This window comes from Orycteropus afer, unplaced genomic scaffold, assembly GCF_000298275.1.
Source record: "Orycteropus afer afer isolate SDZICR_OR568_19922 unplaced genomic scaffold, OryAfe1.0 scaffold00303, whole genome shotgun sequence".
NCBI classification, from domain to species: Eukaryota; Metazoa; Chordata; class Mammalia; order Tubulidentata; family Orycteropodidae; genus Orycteropus; species Orycteropus afer.
The window spans coordinates 2,493,515-2,509,766 of record NW_006921890.1 but is presented as its reverse complement, the minus strand read 5'-3'; the positions used below and the strand labels follow the sequence as shown (position 1 = coordinate 2,509,766).

General features: G+C 50.1%; 1 protein-coding gene across 1 annotated transcript in view; it reads right to left on the bottom strand.

Annotated features, from left to right (window-relative positions):
* Window positions 1-16,252, bottom strand: part of LOC103206172 (death associated protein) — an 85,471-nt gene that overhangs the window by 64,645 nt on the left and 4,574 nt on the right. The window contains exon 2 of the mRNA XM_007951613.1: window positions 7,890-7,986. Within this exon, the coding sequence (XP_007949804.1) occupies window positions 7,890-7,986 (97 nt within the window). The remainder of the gene's footprint in view (window positions 1-7,889; window positions 7,987-16,252) is intronic.

Below are 16,252 nucleotides of genomic sequence, written 5' to 3'. Positions count from 1 at the left end.
CTCCAGCCTTCTGGTGAGCACCTGGAGCAGAGTAACTGTCTGCAGCACCCCAGGACTCCCCGACGTTCACGACTTCCTCAGCATCGCCTGGAGATGGCTAGCCCGTCCCCAGTGCCAGTTTCAGTGTTGTGTGCAGGCCCGATGAAATGCTTCTCGTCAGACCTGCAGATGCGTGCATTGTAGGAGGATCTGTGCAGCGCGGTGTGTGTTTCCAGAGGCTTTGCCCAGAATGGCCTTGTGACCACTGAGCGCAGTGCGCACGGCCCTTCGCTTTGTGTCACCATCAGGAGCCCAGTCTGACTGCCGCCAAAGTCTACCCTGACCACCTCTCGCAGCGATGGGTACCACAGGGTGGCTTGGTTGCAGCAGGTTGTGAATCAGAGCCCAGCAGACAGGACACAGCTCGTAGGTCACAGGAATCCGGCTGCACCCTCCTACTGGGGATGAGAAGGAGGGGACCGAGGCCTCCTTTCCCAGTGGCTGTTGTTGCTTTTGACGGGCTCTGAGGCTGTGACAGTCAAACATCTGGTCCCATCACAACGTGGAAACCAGGTGGGACCCATTAGCTTCCCAGTGCCCTCCTTCCCATGCCCTGCCCTTCCGACCTCACATGCCCATCCTCACTGGAGAGCGCCCCCATCAGGTGGAAGAGGGGAGGAAGGAATTGGGGCCGTCAGGTCTCCCTTGCAGACCCTGCTCTGTCGTCTGCATGAGACTTGGCCTCTCGGAACGTGTGACTCTTCCGCTTTTATGCTATTACTCAAAGCATTGCCCGATCTATCAGGAGTGTTTTCCTAAAATAAGCGTACAAAGTGAAGTGAAATCAACCCTCCTGTGGTCAGATGTTATAGAATAAAATATGTAATAATGGCTACATAGAAACCAGAGCCTTTTACTGCTTTTGTGACATTAAAATCATTGTGCCTGAAAAGTTTAAACCCTCTTTGCTTAAATAAACCCCATTGACTTCAGCTGTCTCAGAACACATTGTTGTTGTCTCAGAAAATACTAGGTGAGTCAGTGACAATTAGCTTAGACTTTGATTGTTTAAAGGAAAAATAGTTAACCCCTTGTTAACTTGATCACTCTCTTAATTTCCAGCCATTGCAGAGAATGAATGGGGGAAGGGTTGATAGTTGACTGAAGCAGAAAATGTATTCAACTCGGGGGCAAGTCCTCTCTAGACAGGAGCTTGAGTTATTTGATTCTTCCTTCCTGAATTCAAGCTCCCAGATCCAAGCTGTAATTAAATGGGGCAGGAGGAATGCTTAGAACTCACAACCAAACCTGCAGCTCTAAACACTTCTTTTGTTTCATCAAAGGACAAAAGCCTTGTTTTTAGTTTTGGTTCCTTCTTTCCCCCTTTTTCTTGTTCTTTTTCCCCCTTTTTTCCCCCCTTCTTTTTTGGGCCTTCCTTTTTTTGGGCTTTTTGTTCCCCTTGGGCTTTCGGGCCTTGTTCCTTTTTAACTTGGTTTTTTATTGACCGCCCTGGCTTTTTGAGTTTCTTTCCCCCAAGGCCCCCGGTTTTTCCACTTCGTTGCCCTTGGAGGCCGGAGCGGACTTTTCCTTCGGGTTTTCCTTGGCGGGAATTTTTTTTGGAGGCGGCTTGCCCCTTTTTTTTCTTTTGGGTTTTTTGTTGGTTCAAACTGTTGACCTTTTGGTTAACAGCCGAATGCTTTAACCACTGCGCCACAGAGATGCCTGCAGTCTCTTCTTTATGTAACAAAACTAGCTGTTGGGCATGTGACAGACACCACAGGCTTTGAGGGAAGTAAATGGGTCTGTTCTGAGGACTAAAAGAGCCTTCCGGAGAGCAGGTGGTTATCATCACAACCCTGGTCCTCCTCCTAGATCCGAAGCCACGAGGTCACCAGAGCACAGCCGGATGGAAATTTGGGGCAACATCTGCTACCTTTTATTTTTTTTAATGTAATACCTGAAAACAACGATTTCTCAACCTCTGGAAAATTCTAAGAGTAAAGGGAGTCAGAGTCACAGGAATATTTGCTAGAAAAGTAACTACTAAGAGAGGCAGGCCTTCCGGTTACATAATAACCTGCTCAGCGCTCGGCTGTTTGTTTTTTCTGTCCTCAGGACTGCACTTCCTGACTAACGCGGCAGGAAGTCACCCGACATGAGTCAGCAAACTAAAGCTGGTTTTAAATACCTGGGAAGGAAGCAGCGAGTTTCACAAAACACTGATCGACAGGTAAGGGATAAACACGCATCTGTGACGACACACTTATTTTCTTATCTGGGGAACACTTGCTTCAAAACACGGAAACACATGACTGGGTGAATGTGGATGCTGGAGTCACAGGCCAAGATACAATCCCAAGAGAACAGTGAAATGATTGACAAATTCTAAAAGCAAACAGCCTGTCCAGATGTGAAGTCAAACCAGCAGGCCCCTGTGACCTGTGACACACTAATAATGAAATCATCCACTGACGGTGAGGGAGGTAGTGGTGGTCGGTCCCCTGTGACCTGTGACACACTAACAACGAAGTCATGTACTGACGGTGAGGGAGAAAGTGGTGGTCCAGGACTAGAATCCTCCCCTCCCCCGCAGGAGACCGAGGGTGATGCCCAGCCGATGCCCCCCTGCCCAGCCACCTCCTGTGGTGGAGCTTTGTGTGTTGCTAGGATGCTAACAGGCTTCCGTGCTAAGGTTTCTGGAGTAAGGCCGACTGTGAAGACCACGGCCTAGTAATCGACTTCCCAAACTCAGCCAACCACAGCCCCATGAAGCACCATACTCTGATCCACACTGCCCCTGGGGATGGTGGAGGACCAGGCAGCGTGTCGTCCCATTGTACATGGGGTGGCCCTGAGTCGGGGGCCGACTGACAATGGACACACCACCACCCCGATGGAGAGGCTGTCGATGGGCAGAACCGTGCGCTGCTCCAGTGTGGACAAGACTACGAGCAAGCCCAGAATGGCAATACAGTGTATTCTATGAAGGGATTGGGGTTTGCAGCCTGTGTAGACCTCCAAAGGATCCTGTCTACCCAGGGCCTTCTGTGGCACAGAGAGGGACCTGGGCTTCCAAGTTAAGACAAGACTCAGCACTGAATCGTAGCTGGCTGCAGGCTGCCTACGTACCACGGAACCCACTAAACTCCCTACGCCTCGGCAGCTTCATCTCTGTAAGCTTGTACTGATACCAGGGTGAAGGAGGTGTGAGCGTTACACCACGCAAAGCACTCAGTAAGCAGCCAGCACAGAACAGGTGCTCAATTGCTGAGTACAGCTCAGTGGGGAGGAGCTCCTGCGGGGCGCGAACAGTTAACTCACAGCTGCTAAGCTTGGAAAGGCTGGTGGTTCTGAGTTCACCCAGAGGCACCCTGGAAGAAGGGGCTGGCAATCCACTTCTGAAACACCAGCCACTGAAAATCCTGTGGGGTGCAGCCGTACTCCAGCACTCACAGGGTTGCCAAAGACAGGATCAACCTGAAAGCAACTGTTCTCTCTTCATTTGTTTGTTTTTTCTGGGGGGCTAAGAATGAAGCCTTTGGACTCAGTCACCAGCACTGGAGTGCTAGCCCTGCCGTTCATGGGCTGGGTGACCTTGGAAAAGTCATTTAAACTCTCTGTGCCGTTGAACTGGGAGCAATAATCCAGAATGGGGAGAAAAGTCAATGACCCGTTCTGAAACAGGGGCACTATTAAGCTAGTTGCAAGGATTTAATGAGTTAAAATGGCCAGAACACTAGAGCAGGGCCAGGCTTACTGCATTCTGACAATTAGTGGAAATTATTAATAATATAATAGGAGCTCTGGTGGTGTAGTGCCTAAGGCACTTGACTGCTAACCAGAAGGCTGGCAGTTCAAACCCACCAGCCACTCTATGGGAGGAAGACTGGGCAATCTACTTCCATAAGGATTTACCGCCTTGGAAACCCAAAGGAGGTTGCTATGAGAGTCTGAATCAACCCGTTGGCAGCGAGTTTGGGGTTTTTTTGGTAGAATAATATAATAAGGAACTAAAACAGCTCTCCAGGTGGCACACATGGTTTACTCTTCGATGGCACGTAACAACAACACTACCACAAACATAAAGGTTCGGAGTTCAAACCCATTGAGCAGTGACACAGAAGAAAGGCTTGGTGACTTGTTTCCACAAAGACTACAGCTCAGGAAACACTACGCTGTACTCTGTAACACCTGAGGTCACCACGACCTGGAGTAGACCTGACAGCAGTGGGTTGGCAGGTTTGTTGGGATGATATCCAATCAACATATCAGAAAAATGGGGAGGGATGCTTGGTGGGGGACGTGCACTATGACACAGCATAGCAGGCCTGATGCAGGTCTCTGAGAGTCGTGCCGGTGGCATATGGGGACAGCCGAGTCTACACAGGCTGGCCCCACTCTGCAGATGCCGTGTCTGTAGATGCTGTGTTACCCGCCTGCACTATGACAGCGTAGCAGGCCTGAGGCAGTTCTCTGGGAGTCGTGCTGGTGGCATATGGGGACAGCCAAGTCTACACAGGCCCACCCCACTCTGCAGATGCTATGTCTGTAGATGCTGTGTTAACCTCCTGCACCAAACAGAGAAGTAGCTCATAGGACAAGCTGCAACACACCCGTAAGGGACACAGGGCAGCCACCTGGCTGCAGGGAACACAGAAAGCCTTGCTCCCGTGTTTTGCAATCCTTACCCTGCAGTCAATCTTCTTGACAACAGTTGGTCCCACGGGGAACAAGATGAGGCGGTCTGTTTTCTTCCAGACTGCCAGCCTTGGAAACCCTATGGGGCAGTTCTACTCTGTCCTGCAGGGCCGCTATGAGTTGGCGTCAACTTGACGGCTGCGGGCTTGGTTTTTTCAATAGGGAACAAATCTGAAAGGTGAATAAGGTGCTAAACTGGAGAGAGATGGGATGCTTGATCCTTTCATCTAGGACCACTCATCCCGTGGCATGTTTATTTAACCACTTCACCTTCCACCAATGTTGTACATCAGCTCAGGAACACACATTACACCCTTGCTTCCAAGCAGGCCCGTGAATCACCACCTCTCGTGGGACGGCGAGGAGACAGCTTCTTGCAGCCTGACCCACTCACACAGCACAGCATGTTTCATTAACTTTCCAGGATCTACTTTCTGGGCAAGGCTCTCTCGCTTCCTCCTCTTTCCTTCTTAAGGAAGCAGGTAGATGTGAAGAAGGGCAAGGGCATTCCCTGTTTCCCCTGAGAAGGGAATCAATACAGGCCCCCTGCTCCTACCCACTGTTCTGAATTCAAGAACTCCCTGGAAACCAAACGTTTCCCTATGATGCCTTTGGAGGCAAACTTGACCTGATATAAACGTGTTTTGTAGCAAATCCTGCTCTGAGCAGGCACAAGCATCTACATTTTTAAAGTTGCCCTCACACAGTGTAAACATTGGCTACAGTTTATAATACGCTGCCAAAACCCTAAGCCACCCCAGTGGCTGCTGATTCCAACTCAGGGCCACCCCACCTGTGTCACTTTTCACTGTGTCCAAAGGGCTGATTGCTTTGGAAGTAGATCATCAGGCTTTGGGGTAGACTCGAACCTCCAATCACTTGGTTAGAGGCCAAACAAGTTAACTGTTTGTACCAGCCAGTGACTCAAGACCCCAATGAAGGTGCTTCTGGCACATGCACTGGACCATTCTCCTACAGCTGGCCTGTCGTGGCGGCTGCCCAGCCGGCTCTGACGCAGGGCAACCCGTGCACACAGGTCTTCACCGACCGATTACCTGCAAGTAGACTGGCCTCTCCTCCTACAATCATTACCACCCTCCTAAAATCTCCAAATTACTAAATTCTCAAACACATTGGGTCCCAGCTTTCAGACACAGGGTTGTGGAGGTTACGAGTTTCAAGCACAGCCTATGCAAATAGCCAGCGAGAAAGATAATTCTAGGACTTTCTTGAAGCTGCCACCTTCTCGAAAAACCACACTTTGGGCTGAGCCCTCACATCGCTGAGCCCCAGAGAACAATCACTTGTCAACTTGGCTGCATTCTGTCCTCACACAGTAGGAGGTTTTACAGAAGAGCCCATGGCGGGTCATACACACAAACAGACACATGTGACCCAGGATGTGCCTGTCTTCGTGAAAGGGCCTGTGCTCGTGGGGTCACACTCTTGGAAAGTCGGTCTGCCGTGGGTTCCAACAGAGCTGGCTCTGACTTCCCACTCCATCAGCCCACAAGGTGGAGGGGGTGGGCTCTACTCAACAGCAGAGACAACCCACACTATCCGACACTTGCAAAGAAATGAATCATGGGTCCTGGTCACAGAACTAAAGGTGAGCTACCGTGCACAGCTCCTCTCGTCTGGCTGACACACTGTCCTGAAATACGGCACATGGAGAAATTCAGAGAGACCAATGGCTGTGTTGCATGCTGGTTACAGGGCTGAAGGAAGTGCATTTGTATGGAGGCCCCTGAAGCACACCTGAAACTGACCTCCCTGGTCAACAGGTATGAAATCAGGGAGAGGAGCTCTCCAGGACCCACAAGGCTGGGGCAGAGGCGTCAGGTAAGGCCACTTGGGCACCGACTTGGGTGTGGCCTCACTGATTCAAGGTTGGGCTGAAGACTTGGGAGTGCCTGAATGCTTGTGGACACTTCTTAAATACAGGGGCTCTCTGCCCTGGCTGCCACTCCCACCCCCACGGACCAACTGGCATGACAGTTTCCAACACTATCGCCAAAGTGTAACCACTGCCTGCTGTCAACCACACATCTCTGGAGAGACAGTGGGGGCCTGGGAAATGCCGTGGTGCAAGGACTCAGCTACCGACTCCACTCAGCGGGCCCCGCCAGCAGCTGTGCATCATCACAGACGTCGGAGGCCGTGGGAGGTGCCTGCACTCCTACTGTGACAGCCGCCTGCTTCCAGGCTGACCCCTGGGAACACAGGGCAGGTAGTGGTGGCTCTCCACCTGCCAGTCTGCCCACAGCTGCCCTGCACTGTGAAGATGGACAGGAACAGGCAGGCCAACCCCAGGCTGGAGGGCACACTGTGGGGTGGCTGGGGAGGTAGAGGGGAAGTGTGAGATGGTGGGGAAATGGGTGTGCACTGCGGGCTGGTGGGAGGGAACACAGCATGAACTGGTGGGTGGGGTGGAGTGGGCTGGTGGGGGTGAGGTGGTATGGGCACAGGGTGGGCCGATGGGGTGGGCATGGCATGGGCTGGTGGAATGGCTGTGGGGTGGCCGTGGCATGGGCCAGTGGGGTGAGGTGAGGTGGTCGTGGGGTGGCCGTGGTGTGGGCCAATGAGGTGGAGTGGGGTAGGCACGGCATGGGCTGGTGGGATGACCGTGGGGTGGCTACAGCAGGAGCCAGTGGGATAAGGTGGCATGGGTGAGGCATGGACTGGTGGGGTGAAGTGGGGTGGGTGTGGTGTGGCTGGTGGGGTGGCCATGGGGTGGCCACAGCATGGGCCGGTGGGGTGGCCATGGGGTGGGTGCAGTGTGGGCCAGTGGGGTGAGGTGTGGTGGGTGTGGCATGGACTGGAGTGGTGGCTGTGGGGTGGGTGTAATGTGGGGTAGTGGGGTGAGGTTAGGTGGGGTGTGCATGGGGCAGTGGGGTGGTTGTTAGGTGGGTGCAGCATGGGCTGGTGGGGTGAGGTGGGGTGGCCATGGGGTGGCCGCAGTGTGGGCCGGTGGGTGGCCGCGGTGTGGGCTGGTGGGGTGGCCGTGATGTGGGCTGGTAGGATTTAGTCAGGAAGGAGGCCAGCTCTGGATGTTCTTTTTCTCCTCGTCTGCAAACAAAACCCCCACCTCACTGAAGGGAAATGAAAGAGCCCAGGAGTTACCAAAACACAGAGCAGAGAACAAATGTTAACGTTTAACCAAATACCAGTTTTATGGGAAACAAGTTCACAGGTCACGTGAGCTCTCCCACCTGGGACTCTCCCACTCCTGGTCGTCCTTGTCCTTCTCATCTTTGCTGTCACCGGTGTGCAGGTGTTTCTGCACGATTCGCATGCCACCAGCTTTCACTGAAACGGAAACAAAAGGGGTGTGATTAACGTGGGAGTGGAAGGTGTGCGCATCAGAGACAGCAAGCTGGACCGTCTCTGCTGCCTGGTGACCACAGCCCATCCAGGTAGGTCTCAGTGGCAATTGTGAACAATGGAAGGAAGGGCAGCGGTGTCTGCAGGAGGCAGCATGATCCGGCACTGACACAACCTCTTCTCCAGATCCACTCAGAAACCTCCTGCGGCTCCCGGTGCTGCTCTGGTCAAGTGCATGTGAAGAGCAGCGGTGTAACACAGTGTAAACCAAGTTAAGTGGCTGCTTGCTTTGGGTTCTGCACATCTTCTCAACGCAACAAGAGCCCACTTAAGTCCTGCCCTGTGATGTTTTCTCAAATATCGAGGATGCTTTGGATGGTGTAGATGAAGCCAGGTGGCATGGGACAGCCACCGTGCCAGAGCCACTGAGCCCAGGAGCAACACAGCTACTGTGTCCCCCAACACCACCAAAACTCACTGCCACAGAGTCGATTCCGACTTACAGCAACCCAGCAGGACAGAGCGCAACTTCCCCACAGGATTTCCTAGGCTGAAATCTTTAGGGAAAGGAGGCCTGGTGGTGCTGTAGTTAAGAGTTCTGTTGCTAACCAAAAGGTCAGTGGCTCGAACCCACCAGCAGCTCTGTGGTAGAAAAGATCTGGCAATCTGATCCCATACAGATCCCAGCCTAGAAAACCCTACAGGGGAATCTACTCTGTCCATAGGGTCACCATGGGGTTGCTGTGAGTCAAGTTCAACAACAGCACACAACACCAATCTTCATGGAAGCAGACTACCAGGTCTTGTCTCCTGCAGAGCTGTTGGTGGGCTTGAACCACCAGCCTTCTGGTTAGCAGCTGAGCACTTAACCTCACTGCCACAGGGCTCCTTCTAGTGAGTGCAGGAACATGTTAATTCTGTTTAATAAAGGTTTTCTTTCCTTTAAAACTATATACACTTCACATACAATTCACCCATTTGAAGTATACAGTCCAGTGGTCTTGAATGTACTGATGGTATTGTACAATGCTCACCATGACCAATTTTCGGACATCTTCATCAACTCATAGGAACTCCATGCCCATTAGCAGTCACCAGCTCCCCCCTCCCTTTTCCCGGACAACAAGCATCTCCTTTCTGCCCCTATCTTGTTGATGCTGTCAGCTGCCACTGAGGTGGCCATGTCTTGCAGGGTAGAACTGCTCCATGGGTGTTCTTGGCTTTAATCTTTATGGTGGGAGCTCTGGTAGCATAGTGCCTAAGGTGCTTGACTGCTAACCAGAAGGCTGGCGGTTCAAACCCACCAGCCACTTCTCAGAAGGAAGATGGGGCAATCTACTTCCGTAGTGATACTGCCTCGGAAACCCAAGGAGGGGTCGCTATGAGTCAGGTCCGACTCGAGGGCACATAACAACAACAACGTTTATGGTAGCAGTTCACCAAGCCTTTCATTCTGTGGAGCACTGGGCGGGTCTGGACCACCAACCTTTCGGCTAGTAGTTGACCACAACCATCAGCACCTCCCAGGGACTCCTATCTGCCTCTATGTTGTTGTTAGGTGCCTTCGAGTTGGTTCCAACCCATAGCGACCCTGTGTACAACAGAACGAAACACTGCCCGGTCCTGCGCCATCCTCACAATCATTGCTATGGTTGAGTCCATCACTGCAGCCACTGTGTCAATCCATCTCGTTGAGGGTCTTCCTCTTTTTTTTTGCTGACCCTCTATTTTATACCAAGCATGATTTCCTTCTTCAGGGATTGGTCCCTCCTGATAACACATCCGATGTGGGACAAAGTCTTGCCTCCTTCCTTCTGAGCAGTCCTCTGGCTGCACTTGTTCCAGGACAGAGCTGTCCATCCTCTGGGCAGGCCACAGTGTACCTAATGTTCCATAGACCTGCTTCCTCTGGATAGTTCATGTGAATGTCATCTCACACACGTGCCCTCTTCCACTTGGCAGAATTTTTTCATGGTTCATCCACATAGGAGCCTGAATCCCTTGTTCCTTCTTATTGCAGAATATTCTACAACATGGATATACCTACCACATTTTGCTTATCCATTCACCAGCTGGTGGACATCTGGGTGGTTTCCACTTTTTGACTATTATGACTGCTGCTGTGAACATACACATAACACATCTTTGTGTGGACGTGTCATTAATTCCTGGGATCCACACCCAAGAGTGGACTGCTGGGTCATATGGTCATTCTGTTTAACTTTTTGAGGAATCAGCAAACTGGATCCACAGCACTACACCATTTTTCATTCCCACCATGAATGGATGAGCATTCCAGTTCCTCCACATCTTCACCAACACTTGCTAATTTCCCTTTTCTGACAAGCGCCTTCCTAGTGGGCGCATCTCTTTGTGGTTTGATTTGCATTTTCTTGACAGATAAATTGTTAACGCTGTTTTGCAAAGAAAAATAACCACAACTGGTGACTAGGATCTGGTAAGAATGAGAAATGCTAAACAAAACTAATGGGTTTCCTCGAGACAGATCTTCTTTGCCTTTAGGATGCTAAAGTGCAGGGGGAAATTTTACGAGGGGTACAAAGAGGTACAGCCAAGCAGCTGTCCATCAGACTAGGCTGAGCAGAGAGCGATCAAGTAAAGAGCTGGGTTTAAACAGCGCCCTGGGTGTGGGACAAAAAAATCTCCCCACAGCCACCTCTTTTCACTGGGGCTGGAGGTGTTGGGGTGACATTCTACTTTTAAAAGAAGGAAACATAATTCTGTTCAGTAATTCTCCCAACAATCTGCTTTGTATCTCATCCAATGACTTTTTAAAATTTATTTTGTTGTTACTGTTGGGCATATACACAACAAAGCATGAACCAATCCTCGTTTCTACACATACCGCTCTGGGACACTGATGATGTTCTCCAAGTTGTGTGACCATCCTCACCCTCCTTTTCTGAGCTGCTTTCCCCATCAATATACACTTCCTGCCCACTAAGGTTTTCGCCTAATCCTCTGAGCTGCTGCTATCAACTTGATCCCATATAGATAGTTCCTGAAAGTGCATAATGCTCAAGACATATTTTTTTTTTTTAAATTAAGCTAAATTACTGCTTGGTTTTAAGAAGACTTAAGGGAATATTTTGATTTGAGGTTTAAAGATGATTTCAGGCAGTAGTTTCAGGGATTCAGCTAACCTTCATGGCTCCAGGAAGTCTGGAGTCCATGAGAATTTTAAACTCTGTTCTGCATTTCCCCCCTTTTGATCAGAATTCTTCTATACAATTTTTGGTCAAAATGTTCAGTGTAGTGGTAGCTGGCACCCCCCAGTTCTGATCTCTTTGCACAGAGGCAGCTGTTTTTGGTGGCAATTAGCATACATTCCCTCTCCTCCTCCTCTTGATCCCCTTCCCCTGTTGCTCCACATGAAGAGATCAATTATTGTGCCTTGGATGGCACTCATCTATTCATTTTTATTTCAATCATTTCATTTTTTTAATGTCCAGATCTTACTTTTTTTCCCCTCAAATTTGTCCAGTCTTTTTTTTTAATCAAGTGTTTTCTGTACTCATGTTTTCAATTCTTCTATATCCTTAAGTTTTCACATGCACACTTGTTTTATAGCTGTGTATTGGCTTACCAAGGGGTCCTGGTAGAGCAATGGTTAAGTGTGTGGCTGCTAACCAAAAGGTCAGCAGTTTGAACCCCCCCAGTGACTCCAATAGAGAAAGGACTGGTGATCTGCTCCCACAAAGAGAACCCTATGGGGCAGTGTTACTGTTTTCCAGGCTTGCTATGAGCCTAAACTCGACGGCCCGCAATAACAGCAGCAGTGGACCGCCCATGCTTACCGTGTGGATTTTCAGTTCCAGCTTCGTTTTAGCCTAAAGGCTTTCCCCTACTCTGAGCTGAGATAAAACAAAGAGATTGAGTCCACCATTTCCAGGTTTGTTTCCTTCAGGTTTGCTTTTAGTAAGTATTTCTCAGGTCACAGTCTGTCACGCTTTTGGAGATGGTGATGGAAATAAACTGTGCAGTTGTTTTATTACGTGAGGCCCCTGGGAGTCCCACCTGCTGCGTGTTCCGTCTGAGGATGGTTGCTCTTGTGCTGGACTGTGGGCTGTGAGCCTGTCTTCGGCAGGACCTTACACCTGGGGACCAGGGGTTGATCTGGAGGGCAGGTGCCTGGAAACGTTTTTATGTCAGACTTCTCAGAATAGAAGAATCCAGAACAAACAGTATAAATTTAAACTTCAAGCCCACATCAGCTCGATTACAGATTTTCAAGGAGAATCCGGAGCCCACCAGCTCCCTGGCCATCCTGTTGGGTTCCTGGGCAGACCTTCCTCCCCACCCCTTGAAAGGTCTGACCTCTGAGTATTGGTTCCGTGCTGGGTCTCCAATGTCAGCCCTGCTTCAGAGGGGCCCCAGGATCCTGCTCACCGCTCGGATTTTCAGTTCCATCTTTGTTCTTGGCCCTCTGGGAGTTCCCTCACTCTGAGCTCAGACTGAAAAAAGAAATTGGATCCCGCATCTCTAGGTTTTTTGTTTTGGCTTTATTGTTTTAAAAAGCAAAACTGGCCAGATTTTATAATCTGCTACACTGTGGGAAAATGAGAGTGAAAATAAAATTCCACAGTATGATCAAATAGTTTTCCACTCAGCAGTTTTGAATGTTTCTGGAAGGATCCTGGAAGCACTGTCCCACTACACGTTTCTGTAAATGGTTTTTAGTTGGCATGAGGTTGATTCCAATTCACGGCAACCCCATGTGCATCAGAGCAGAGAAATGCTCCATAGGGTTTCCAATGGCTGATCTTTTGGAAGCAGTTGTCCAGGCCACTCATCCGAGTTGCATCTGGGTGGACTCCAATCTCCACCTTCTTGGTCTCAGCCAAGTGTGTCAACTGTTTGCACCACCATCTATCCCATGCCATCAGAGAGTGACTCAAGGGCCTGCTGAAGATGGTGTCTTCTCAACATGGCAGACATAAACTTCTCCACCTAACTCACAGACGTGCTCTGCAACCCGACTCAAGGTAAAAAGAGCTGTCCAACGACCCACAAAGAAGACTGATGACAGACATCAAGTTGACATCTGCACGGGCCAAGCCGTCCTAAGCTCCAAAGGCAGGGGGGCTCCCTGCCCCACTGTGCTGTAAGCATGCCATGTCAGGGTTCGGTCACTCAGCATCAGCACTGCCACCGAATTCAGTGATAAAAACAATTAACTTCACTAATACCTCCCAGTGTGTTTGGTGATTAATGCAGCAATAAAAAGTGGCAACAATGATGCTAAGTCAAGGCTAGAGACAGATGCATTTTAAGGTGCAATGTGCCAAGCACCATGACAGCATGTGCTGCTGTGACTGTTCCACCACCGCCCCTGGGACCCTTCACTTGGCAAAGTGTGGCGGCGGGCTGCCTGTCACACAGCTCTGCGGAACTCTTGGCAAATGGAAGCATTTTCCTGAGACGTTGGGAAAAGAAAAAAAACACTTGGCTTTTGTGGTGGTGGTTCCCCAATTTCCAGGGATGCCACCTGTCTCAGAGCAGAACTGCGTTCACTCCAGAGGGCTGCAGTGGCTGGGGGTTCAGGAGTTGGCCAGGCCTTTCTTCTGAGATGCTTCTGGGTAGACTCGAACAGCCAACCCTCTGGTTAGCAGCCAAATACGCTACCCATTTGCAACGCCCAGGGACTCTCATTCAAAGTACAGCCTCAACTTTCAAGACCAGCAGGCTTCCTCTCAAAGGAAGTTCCATGCGGAGGTGACAGACACAGGTGCCCCACCCCTGGGTGCCACCCCAGCTCAGCCTCGTGTGGGGCCAGATGGATGAAGGACAAAACCCACCAGGTCCTGTGGCACCATCACAATCGTGGCCATGTCGAGCCCACTGCTGCAGCCACTTGCTAGGGTCTTTGTCTTCTTTGCTGACTCTCTACTTCACCAAGTATGATACCCTTTCTCCAGGGACTGAGCCCTCCTGATGGCATGTGCAAAGGACAGGAGATGAAATCTTGCCATTCTCGCTTCTAAGAGCATTCTGGCTGGACTTCCTCCAGGACAGATTTGTTCATTCTTCTGGCAGCCTACAGTACTTTCAATATTTTTTACCAACACCACAATTCAAAAGCATCAACTCTTCTTCGGTCTTCCTTATTCATTGTTCAGCTTTCACATGCATATGAGGCAACTGAAAATATCATGGCTTGGGTCAGGAGCACCTTAGTCCTCAAAGGGATATCTTTGCTCTTTTACACTTTACAGAGGTCTTTGGCAGATTTGTCCAATGTAATGTCATTTGATTTCATGACTCCTGCTTCCATGGGCACTGACTGTGGATTCAAGTAAAATCATGAGGTAGTTAAGGTTGTGTATCAACTTGGCTGGGCCTGATTGAGGGGTTGGGGAGCTGGTGGTAGTTATGCCCCATGATGAGACTGGCAATCAACTCCATGGTGGGATCTACTACAAACAGCTAAGTAGCTTCTTCAGGGATGTGGTCTGCTTCCCATATATAAGTAACAGCTTTGGGAATGGTCTCCAGCTTACGGCACACCTGAACCCTGCATATAGCTGTACCGTTGTTCAGCAGCCTGCCACGCTCTGCCAACCTTGGGACTTTCAATGGACTTGAATTAATGGCCTGCCATGTGGTTTGATGATACTGGGACTGTGCCTCATTACTTGTCAACCTTGGGCTTGTCAGTCTCAGCAGCCCACAGCTGTCTAAGAAGAGCCTCTAACTTCAGTGGGCCAGGAGCAGGAGGCAGAGCTGAAGCCCAAGGGGAAATGGGAGAGGACAGTGCTTCATCCCCTGGCTGATGCTGGTGAACACGCACACCCTGAAGAGGCCACGGACTCATCATGTGGCCAGGTGTCCCATGTCAGGGGACTTGACTGCAAGGTGAGGCCAACAGCTCCGTGTTTGCTAACCACCAACGCCAGGCTAGAAAAACCCACAGTAGGAAGGTGGGCTGGACGAATGAGGAAGGTGTTCCCTGGGCCACTCAGGGGCAGGGTCCAGTCCCAGGGCTGCCAATTCCTATAAAGAGTCCACAAAGCAGCACTGTAGGTGATGGACCAAGTGCATGCTGTCTCTGTTCTTATCTGAGAAAAGCTGTTGAGATCTGTTACTCAGAGGACAGCCAAGCCACCACAAAGGAGGGATGAAAGGGTGTGAGGATGTTTCTGGTGAGTAAACCAAAAACACAACCAGAGCTGTGGGTTACGATTCAACCCTCAGGACCTTGGGTTCATGGTGGAATCTACTGAAACAGCTGAGTAGCTGCCTTAGGACGTGGTCTGCTTCCCGTGTATAAGCAGCAGCTTTGAGAAAGGTCTCTGAGCTTTTTGGCATGCTGGGATCCTGCAGTTGGCCGAGTCTCCATCTCAGTGGCCTGCCATGTTGTCTGCTAATCTTGGGACTGTCTCTGGACTTGAACTAGTGGCCTGCTGGGTTGTTTGATAATCTTGGGACTGTGCCATTTTACTTGTCAACCTTGGGTCTATCAGCCTCAGCAGCCCACAGCTGTCTGATTTAAGTGATGCCTCCAGCTCCAATGGCCAGGAGCAAGAGGCAGAGTTGAAGCCCAAGGTCAAGGGCCCTTTACCTAGCTCCTAGAGCTGGCACTTTGAACTTGGACTTCTAGCCTCCTACATCTTAAGAGAAAAAAAAATCCCTGTTCATTAAAGCTATCCATTTGCGGTAGTTTTCGTTAGAGCAGCAGAGAACCAAAACAATGGCCAATAGGAGAAAAGGGCAGTGAGTCTTGTGTTTCTAGCAGCAGAATGGCACAGAGCATCTGAAAACCCTTCTGTAGGGAGACAGAGTCATCACCCCAGCCTCTCAGAGGTGTCCTTAACTGATGTCTGCCTGTGACAGACTCTCATCACAGTGTTGGACTATTTTTGTGTTAATAAATGTGGCAAAGTCGTCTGTTTCTTGTTTTAATTGAAATAAATACAACTGTGTTTCTAGTTCCATTACTCAGTTCCAGAAAGAATGTAAAATATACTTTTCAAATCAAACTGTACATAAAATTAGTAACACTCAAAGCTATTACATACCAGATTTATGAGAATTTCAGGGACATTTGCTGTGGGCTCCCCTGGCAAATGGAGGGGAAAGGGGACTAGCAAAATGGATTTAACAAGAGACTGTATACACATCACTACCACAAAGGCACAAAGACTGGCGGATATGAGCTATCGCTGGGCTTAATTACAGCCTTCTCTCTGCTGTGGCCTACTACCGCTCCTATTAGATCAAACAGCCCCTC